The sequence below is a fragment of the Quercus suber genome, unplaced genomic scaffold (genome assembly GCF_002906115.3).
Source record: "Quercus suber isolate HL8 unplaced genomic scaffold, Cork oak 2.0 scaffold_34, whole genome shotgun sequence".
NCBI classification, from domain to species: Eukaryota; Viridiplantae; Streptophyta; class Magnoliopsida; order Fagales; family Fagaceae; genus Quercus; species Quercus suber.
In genome coordinates, this window is record NW_027069499.1 from 639,545 (window position 1) to 650,652 (window position 11,108).

The 11,108-nt window shown below is 36.8% G+C and overlaps 1 protein-coding gene across 1 annotated transcript; it reads right to left on the reverse strand.

Moving 5' to 3' along the window:
* Positions 1 to 1,354, reverse strand: LOC112033420 (protein DOG1-like 4). Its single transcript, XM_024066191.2, has one exon. It carries the CDS (start codon positions 1,293 to 1,295, stop codon positions 567 to 569), a length of 729 nt encoding a protein of 242 aa, XP_023921959.2. The 5' UTR covers positions 1,296 to 1,354; the 3' UTR covers positions 1 to 566.
* Between the last annotated feature and the right edge of the window lie 9,754 nt (positions 1,355 to 11,108).

Here is an 11,108-nt window from a genome sequence, read left to right on the forward strand (position 1 = left end):
AACGGAATTATTGTGCTAATTTCAAACAAATTCCGCTGAGACTTGTGTTGCTTTATTTATTTATTCAACATTGAAAAACACTGGTAGTTACAAAACCGACATAACATTACAAAACCTTCCCCAACATACATAAACACATACACATATATATATATCGCAAACGAACTAATAGGATCCCTTAATTTACACACATGTATGTATATCATAAACCTAGTAGCAGTTGTAGGATCCCCTCTAAAGTTTTTAAGCAGAGTCCACGATAATGTTCAAAATCTTATCCATTAATTTATAAACAAATAAATTGAACTTTACCACATTATCAATAATTTAAATAAATACAAAAAAAAAAAACCCAAAATAGTAATAATTTATATTATTTTAAATATTAATGATGTGGTAAAATCTAATTTATCTATTTTAAATTAAAGGGATTTGATTTTAAAAATTTTATAGTGCAATTACCTTAAAAACTCTAAGGGATATATTCATCCATTCTAAGTTTGTAACTAAGAACTTTAGACGATCTCAGCACTTGTATTCTCTTTCTGGCTATCTCTTATCTTCCCTCATTTCTGGCTCTCTCTTATCTTCCCCCACTGCCTGCGCCGAATCTGAAGCATACAAATTGCAGCCAAGAAATCCACACACTGCAATGGCCTCAGCACTTCCAACACACCCTTCAAAGTCTTCAGCCTCACACAATCTGCAGCTTTCATCACCTTCTCCAATCCACCCAGCAATCCCTTCAATGCCACCTCCACCAACCCATCCACCTGACCCACCACATCACCGTTCTCGACCCGGCTCGCCAGCCGGGCCAACTCAACCATTTTCCGGTCCGCCATAGCCACCTGCAACCTCTCCATTTCCCTCTCCACTTTCTCTTCCTCCAACCTTATTTTCAACCTCAGCTCCTCAATCCTCTTCTTCTGTGTCTCGGACATGTCCACCATACTAGCACAAGGCACCACAGACTTTTTCAAAGTGTCAATGACTTGAAAAGCCATAGATGGCTTCCAACCCGTCACCCATAAATAGGCGCTCTCTAAAGGACTCAACCATACTGGACAGAAGAAAGCAAGCACATCTTCATGAGCACCAGCCCATTTCACAGTATAGTACTCCTTATAATGGCTTGTAACCCTTGACACCAAAGCTTGTAGCTCTGAGTCTGAATCCTCTGGTTCGCTGACCTTCGCTTTAGGCACCCTTATGAGTTGCTGGACATGTTCCTCAAGTTGGTATATCCACTTCTCATAGAACTCAGAGAACCTTTCTTCAACTTGTGTTTTCATTTCGTTTATGGAGAAAAAAACTAAGGCAAGCTCAAGGTTATCAATAAGGTTGTGCTATGCATGGTATTTATAAACCGGTAAAGATTGGTCCAGTGCTCTATGTATTAGACCTATTAAGATTATAACACGTATTCAATTTTGTCAAATAGTCATGATCTTGACGGTACAAACCAATTCCTTTATATATATATATATATATATGTAGTATGCTTGTGTATGACTGTATGTGTACGTGTGAATGTGTTACCAGATGGAGGGAGGAAAGAGAGGCACGTATGGGAAGGCCACGGTGCAAGTGGGGGGGGATGACTGGTGCATGGCTTACGCGCAGCAATTAGCTAATAGTGCTTTTGAAGGGGCTGCGTGACGCTTTGCAAGAGGAGGAGAGGGACAAGAGTCCCTGCACTTCCTTTCTTCATTTCCAACTTTGACTCTATTGATCGGGTTGTCCAAATCCACCACCTGGTGTCTGAATTCTCTTTGTTTAAAACGTGTCATTGTGGGGGATGCATCTGGTTTCAACGTGGAATGTGCATGGCCTGCTATTCATTGTTTGTGGCGTCCACGGGGCCCAGCCATGTATTTTTACCTGCTTATGACTCAACTAACTATTAACGTATATAGTGTTGTAGGTTTTAGGTCCAAATTAGGTTATTTGTATAGCACACATATTTACTTGTAATGCACACATATATCTCCTATATAAAGGCATCTATGTACATTCTTTTATCATAAAATACAATACAATTACATTCAGTATTTCTAACATGGTATCAGAGCAGTATCAGATTGAAAAATTTTGATGCGTCTAGAAAACTGAGTTTCAACCATTTTTGCAAAATTAGAATATACTTCCAATAATTCAGAACGATATTTCATATTAAAAATCCAACTATAGCGAAAGTAATCATCAACAAAGACAACAAAATATCTAGACCCACCAATACTAGAGACAGAGGAAGGCCCCCAAACATCAGAATGAATAAGGTCAAAGATATCAGTGGATATGGATTCACTAGTATTGAAAGGCAAAGCTGGTTGTTTTCCTAACTGACATGAAACACAATCAAAATTTTCTGTAGACACTGAACCTAACAAACCTCTAGAAGCCAATTGTTGTACTTGAGAGGAAGATGCGTGACCAAGTCGAGCATGCCAAAGTGCAAGGGAAGGAGTGGAAGAAACTGCAGCAGCTGCAGCAATAGAAATAGGAGCAACAAGTAGAAGACGAAGGTTGTCCACAGGAAACATACGCCTAACTCTGGGACCGGTCCCAAGCTCCTGTCCCGTCCTAGGATCCTACACAATGCACCCAGAATAATCAAAGGTAATGCAATAACCTAACTCAGCTAATTGTCCCACAGAAAATAAATTATAAGAAAGGTCAAGAACATTAAAAACTCCAGGAACCGAGAGGTTGGAAGTTGAAATTGAACCTATATTATGACCAGACATTGTGGAACCATTTGCTGTGCGAATATTAAGAGGGTGCGGTATAGGTTTAAGGTCAGAAAATAAGGACGAGTGAGGTGTCATGTGATTGCAACAAGCAGAATTTATAAGCCAAGAGGTAGGAGACATACCAGATAAAGCTGAGAGAGAAGAGGAATAAGATGCATTACCAACCAAACGAATGACATTGGCGATGATATTTATAAGGTCATCTTTGGAAATAGAGAAAGTAGATCCTGAAGACTTAGACTGTGCAGAGATAGGAGCTATTGGTTGGACACTCTTAGTGTTAGCAACAGTAGCAGCAAAAATTGAAACAGTTGATTTGTTGCGATGATAGCATGTCTCAATATTGTGGCCAAAACGTTTGCAAAATTTGCAAAAACGTTTGATGGATTGGCTGCGATGATTGTTGCAATAAGAAGAAGACCTGCCCTTATTCTTCATTTAGAAGCAAAATGTGCAAAAATGGACTGTAAAAATGAAATCTACGCGAAAAACTGGGTAAGGAGGACCTGGACTAAAAAAAGTCAACTCGAAGAAAAGTCAATGGTCAAAGTCAACGGCCTGGTCAAAGTCAACGCGGTCAACGGTTAGCGGTGATGACGTGATCGCTTCTGAGTGCTGACGTAAGCAAGTTGACGTGTTGCTGACATAAGCATTTATGACGTTACTAGGGCTGACGTGGCGAAGTTGATGACGTCAGCGGACCGAGTTTGGCACGTGAGGTGCGTGGAAACGCGTGGACGGCGCATGGAGGCACGTGCTAGTAATGCCGTGAATTGTAGTGGCGCGTGGAGGCGCGTGGATGGTCCGATGAAGACAATATTTCACAGAAATTTAGATCGGAGAGAATACTTTCCGATGGTGCAATCTGTGGTCTGATCGGAGTAGCGGAAGCGGTGGTGGTGACAAGGCAGTGGTCTTTAATGTACTGAAGTCGCGGTGGAGGCAGTGGTGCTGCTCACAACAACGGCTACAGATGACACCCAAGAAGACAAGACTGCTTAAGAGCGGCACATCAAAGGATTAGAGCAGTGGCTCTGATACCATGTTAGAAATACTGAATGTAATTGTATTGTATTTCATAATAAAAGAATGTACATAGATGCCTTTATATAGGAGTATAAAGGGGTCTAGGTGTTATGATCCTATCTCTCATCGTCTTAGTATCTCCCGTAATGTTGTTTTTTAGGAACATCGCCTCTTTGTCGAGCTCTCTCATTTCAGTGCTTCCTTGTCTTCCTCCTCTGTCTTAGATCTTTTTCTAGATGAGGCATATATCCTTTCTGTAACTGCTCTTGATCCTCCTGTAGTTGCTCCTGATTCTGTTGCTGTAGACTTCTCTGTCTAACCACCAGATATCATTGATCCCTTTCCTAGTTCACCCTTTAGTGAACAGGTGGAAGATGAACAGGTTGAAGACGAGCTACCCAACCCCAATCCTGAGCTTGGGTCTCCTACTCCTGCTTCGCCTGAAGATCTTGCACAAGACATTCCACCTCGTCACTTAACTAGGGTAAGATATATTCCTGCACATTTACTTGACTATCATTGTTACACTGCTCTTGCTACATTACACGAGCCTCACACCTATCGTGAGGCTTCCATTGACCCTTTATGGCAGATTGCAATGAAAGAGGAACTTGATGCATTATCTAAAAACCATACTTGGAATTTGGTGACACTTCCTCCTGGGAAATCTGTGGTTAGCTGTAAGTGGATCTACAAGATTAAGACTCGCTTTGATGGGTCCATTGAGCCCTACAAAACTCGTCTTGTTGCAAAAGGTTTTACACAAGAGTATGGGATTGATTATGAAGAGACTTTTGCTTCGGTTGCTCGTATCTCATCTGTTTGTGCCCTCTTAGCTGTTGCTGCTGCCAGTAAATGGGGCCTTTTTCAGATGGATGTCAAAAATGCATTCCTTAATAGGGATTTAAGCGAAGAAGTGTATATGCAACCTCCTCATGGTCTCTCTGTTGACTCAAACAAGGTTTGTCACTTTTGACGTGCACTTTATGGCCTTAAACAAGCTCCATGAGCTTGGTTTGCCAAATTCAGCTCTACCATCTCTCACTTGGGTTACAAGGCCAGTCATTATGATTCTGCCTTGTTTCTTCGTCGCATTGACAAAGACACTATTTTACTTCTCTTATATGTGGATGATATGATCATAACTGGTGATGACCTCAGTGGCATTCAAGAACTCAAGGCTTTTCTCAGTCAGCAGTTTGAGATGAAAGATCTTGGACATCTCAGCTACTTCTTGGGTCTTGAAATCACTCATTCTACAGATGGACTTTCTATTACTCAAGCCAAGTATGCCTCTGAACTCTTGTCTCGTGTTGGACTCACTGAAAGCAAGACTGTTGACACTCTAGTTGAACTTAATGCGCATCTAACTCCCTCAGGGGGGAAACCATTGTCTAATCCCTCTCTTTACAGATGCTTGGTTAGCAGTTTGGTTTATCTCACTGTCACTTATCCAGACATTTCCTATGTTGTTCACCAAGTGAGCCAGTATCTGTCTACTCCTCTTTATTGTGATAACCAGAGTGCTATTCATATTGCCCACAACGATGTCTTCTATGAACAGACTAAACACATCGAGATTGATTATCATTTTATTCGTTTTCATCTTGTTTATGGTGCTCTCAAGCTGATCTCAGTCTCCTCTAAAGATCAACTTGCAAATATCTTTACCAAGTCACATCCTAATGGACGCTTTCGTACTTTGATTGACAAGCTCAAGTTGGTCTCACATCCACCTTGAGTTTGAGGGGAGCTGTTAACGTATATAGTGTTGTGGGCTTTAGACCCAAATTAGGTTACTTGTATAGCACACATATTTACTTGTACTGCACACATATGCCTCCTATATAAAGGCATCTATGTACATTCTTTTATCATGAAATACAATACAATTACATTTAGTATTTCTAACAGAAATAAACTTACGATAAGTGATAGGCTGATAGCTATACACTCTGTATATGAAACAAAATTGAAATTATGAAACACGATTTTGCAGACACGGTGTGTCTTTCAAAACACGTAATTTTAATTTCAAAACATGATTTTAAGAGATGTGATAGTTATATTATCGTAATTGTGTGTAACAATAATTAGTGTAAATGTCAAAATGTTTCAGTCCGAAAAGTAATAGATACAAAGAATTTCACACCTACCTAATTTGAAAGATTATAAATAATAGGTAAAAAAATGATATCATCAATGGGATTCACATAAATTTGTCATGTCAGGTTTTGTTAAAAAAAATAGTGATTCACTAGAAAATCCCTTATTCCCTTACATGCACGAGAATATACCAGGAGAGAGTCACATTACATACACGTGTATTTCCTTTGCATGATAAGTTGGTTGTTATACAACGTGTTGATGTAGAAGTTAGAACCAATCAGATGCTACGTACCTGAGTGGGATTAGTCATGTGGGCTTCTTACGGTAATACCATGGGTCAGAATCCAAACTCTTAGAAAAACTATTGTGCAAATACACAGAAGTCCGTCCATTTCAGTTTTTTTATGGTTTTTTTCTTTTTTCTTTTTTATGGTTTTATTTATTTATTATTTATTTTTTGAAGATGAAAAAAGAAAGTGAATAGTTGTAGTGTGCGAAAAGAAAGAAATAATTAAAAAAGTTAAGTAAAATTTATATTTGAATGAAACTGAATTTAGAATAGGTAATTTTTTTGTGTGTATTTAGAAAAGTGGTCAATAACATAGGAAAAATAAATTCTTATACCAAAATTTAGGGGTGTCAATGTTCAACCCAACCCGCGAATACGACACGAACCCGACACGGCTTTTTTAGGATTAGGGTTGAGCCTTAATGGGTTTAGGTTATAAACGGGTCGACTCGAAAGCGACACGATAAGAAACAGGTCATAAACAGGTCAACTCGCATAACCCGCAATAGACACGTTTGACACACCAATTTATTTGTGTCAACCCAAAATGACCCACTTAACACAACCCGTTTAACTCATATAACAAATAAATATTTATTTTATTTTAAATTTGTCAAATACCTTTTATATCCAACATATATTTTAAATTTAAAAAGAAAAGTAAGTAATTACAAAAATTTACAAGGGATATAATTGGAAATTGAAACTTTACAGACCTTAGAACTACTAATACTTTTATTCTTCTTCTTCTTCTTCTTCTTCTTCTTCTTCTTCTTTTTTTTTTTTTGGTGGCATAGAACTTAGACAAATGAAATTGGATGAGCTTGTGGAAGATATTATGAATTCGGACATCAACAAAGAATCTGTGGATGATAATCGTGGTCATAGTCAGGATTAGTCTACTGTTTGCTCAAATTCTTTCAATATTGATATTTAGCATTTGGCGAGTTCCAAGAATATTATATTTTTGTTGAACTATGTTATTTTATTTTGTGAAACTTTGTTATTTTGAATTTGAATTGAAGTGTATGCACTTCTTTTGGAATGTAAAGAACTTATTACTAGATGAATGTTATATTTTCGTTGAATTATATTATTTTAAATGTGAGTAAAAGACTTGAAGTGTATGTATTGCTTTTTGGAATGTAAAAATAATTATTTCTAGATAGATGTTATATTTAATATTATGCAGGTTGAAATGAGTTGTGTTACATTTGTGTCAACCCAACACGACTCGTTTATTAAGCGTGTCAAATGGGTTGGGTCAGGTCAACTCGCCTTATTAACAGGTCGGGTTAGGGTTGAAGGATCATGACACGATTATTAAATGGGTTGGGTTAGGGTTGAGCCATTTAGTCGAATACCCCTATCTCGACACGACACGAACACAATACGTTAACCCGAATTGACACCCCTACCAAAATTTAGTATATATAAAAAAATTTAAACGAGATTTTTAGCCCAAGACTTACTAAAATAAAACCCATCAACTCAAATGACCAAAAACAATAAAACCAGCCCACCAACCCTGAAGTCCCTCTAATAACAAAAATTATCCTTTCACCCAAACTTCCACAAAATTTGGTGTAAATGTTCAATTTTTGCAATTTTTGAGCATGTAATTGTGCTAGTGTTTATTGTGTAAATTTTAAGTGCGTGAGACAGTGCAATATTACTTAGAGAACTTTTTTGTTTTTTTAAAAGGGTGCAAACGTCAAGCCGTTTTTATTGCAGGGTTATGAGTTTACAAAATACCATTTGTGAAGATTACATGAAAACCCACAGGTATCCAAGGAAAACTGACATAAACACAATATATCAAATTAATTGTAATTGAAAATTATGAGATAAGCATATGAGAAAAAAAAAAAAAAACAATATATATATGAATTCCAAAAAAGGACATCACGCAAATCTAATAAATCAATGCATGAATTGACACATTTATTGATCTAGAAGACACTCCATTTGTTTAAAGGGAATCTAAGTTTGAAAAGGGATTTTGGTTACTGATGAGTCTAAAAATCTAGGGCCCGTTTGGTAATGTTGTTCTAGTAATGTTATTTGTATTTTTTAAAAATATGTGTGGGTAAAAAAGTGTATGAAAATACTTGTAATGTTGTTTAAAAACTAAAAACGTGTGTTTAAACACATATACCAAACAGGTTCCTACTCTATCCAAATATAGAATGGACAAACAATGCTCACTAAATGACCATTAACTATCCGACTGATATATAGGGATGGACCCAAGATTTCGAGCTGGGGGGGGGGGGGAGATAAGCTAAAAAAGAAAAAAATTCAAATATGTATCTATATAGTATTAATGAACTATCAACCAAGACAAATACCAAAAAATATTTCTTAATATATTAAAATACAATCATCTACCAACAAAAACAAAAGACACGAAACACTATTGTTTCTTAATACAATCATCTATGAAAAGGAAACTCGACGCTTTTCAAATCTTCAAAATCATCTATACTACTATTTCTTAATACAATCATCTAACCCAATCCCACTACGGCACTACTGACACTCTAAATTTATTCTACACAGCACTATTAATAAAAACTTTTCTTAACTTTACTTTTTTTTTTGTCTGTCCTTGGTCCCTGGTCCCTATTATGTCCAACTACTAGTCAACAAAGCACAAACAAACAGTTAAACAAATATTCTATAATCCTTATTTGAGTAATCTCTACAAACTCTACTCTTTCTCTCTCTATCTCTCTTATCTATATAATACAAGAGAGAGATTCACAAACATAGAGTGACAGAGAGTCACAAAGCCAAAAGGCCAAAAAGAAAAAAAAAAAAAAAAAAAAAAAAAAAAAAAAAAAAAAAAAAAAAACCATAGGCCACAACATAGATTCAATTCACAATCACCAACATCAGTAATCAGTTCATCACTCATCAGTCACCAGTAAGAACACAAACACTCCACAAGCACAAATTGTTAAAACAGTTGATTCACAAACATTTTATTAGGTTTTGATTCTTGAAGGAAAGGATCATAGATTAAATACCTGTTAAAATAGTTGATTCACAAACAGTGTAAAGGCTCGAGCAACCGGCAGTGGCGATAGCTGAGGGCTCGCGTGATGATGGCGCACTGGCGTCGATGTGGGTATTGCTATACTAGGCGAGAGTCTTGCGTCGTGTCGGCGTGATGACTGATGATGATGATGGCATTGCATTGGCGTCTGGGCTCAGTGGCTTACTATCTCTCTGTCTCGCCTCTCTATCTTTCTGTCTCGCGCCTCACTATCTCTCTGTTTCCTTTCTTTTGTTTTTCCTTCCTTAGTTCCTTTTTCACTTTCTCCGTTAGGTTTACTGCTGAGGTCCTTTATTTATTTATTTATTTTATTTATTTACATGGGTCATGGGCTCTTGTCTCCTGGGTTGGCTGACTGGGTTTGGAATTCATGAGGGGGCCTGAACTAAAAACTAAGGGGGGCCTGAGTTGAAATCTAAGGGGGACCCAAGCTTATATATATATATATATTATATATATATATTTTTTTTTTTTATTTTTTGAAAAATTTAAGCCCACCCATTTAAATAATATTAAACTAATATTATTTACCCTAAACCTTTTGTTTGTAGCCACCTAATCACCTTGGGCCCACCAACAAACCACAACACTTAAAGCTTGAGTGCCAAAACAAATCCCACAGTAAACATTACTCCTTTAGTCTTCTTCTCCCTCCTTCCCAAAACCCATATGTGAAAAAGCTTGAGCGCCAAAACAAATTGCAACTGCTAGAGTATTGGAACTACGGTGCGAAAATGAAAAACTCACTCCGGAAAACACCATCCTACACTAGAAAATAAAAACCCAACCTCGAAAAACATTACCTCTCCACTGAAAAACCAAAACCCACTACTCCCCAAACTCGCGAAAATCATCGTTGGTATCAGCTCCATCTATTGTGGAAAAAAAGAAGGTTCTTTTCCAAATCTCAGAGTTGATCACCATTTGCCATCCAAGGAGGTGATTTTTCATTCCGCTTTTCCTAGTATTTTCTCTAGATTTCTTTCTTAGTCTTTGATTCTTTGTTTTCCCCTGTATTATTGCTCTCATTCAATAAAAATTATTGTGCATTTCTGTTAGTTCACTATGTACTGTTATGCTATTAGTTTACTTTGTCAATTGTTTGTTGTGTTCTCAACTAAATTGTTGCTGGGAGGTTCCTTGTTTTAGGGTCCTCCACTGCTTTATATACTCCCCTTGTACTCTATTCTATTTTTAATGAAATCTAAATTGAAATATCAACAAAAAATGCAATCTTGAAGTTGTGAATTTGTTGCTTGTAATAATTGGGTTTTCCATTTTTCTATTACATTTGGAAATGAGATTTTTTTTTTCTTTTGTAATAATGGCCAGAGGCTATAGACAATAAAAGTAATCCATCACTTGCTTTGCAAAAATAAATGTGAATAACACATTTATATGAAGCACAAAATATTTGAAAGGATAAATTATAATATTTAGAATTATTAATTTTCTTATGATTAAGTGACTTTATATTTTGATAATGTGTTATGAATTATATTGTATAGGCATGGCAGGTGAAATATCAAATGTTTTCTCACATGTGAAATTAAACAAAGATAATGTTGAGAACGATATGGTGGCGGGGGATTCAAGTGAAGATATCGAGAATGATATGGTGGAGGTGGAGTCGAATGAAGATAATATTGAGAATGAAATAGTGGAGTTGAATGAAATGGTAGAAACAGGTGTGGAAAACAAAGCAGAAGACCTTAAGTTGGGAATGATGTTTGATTCTATTGTTGATGTTGTGATATATTATAGAAGATATGCTAAAGAAAAAGGTTTTGTGGTGGCTAAAAGAACTTCTAAAAAAGGGGATGATGGGGTGGTAAGGTATGTGACCATTGCTTGTAGTTATGTTGGA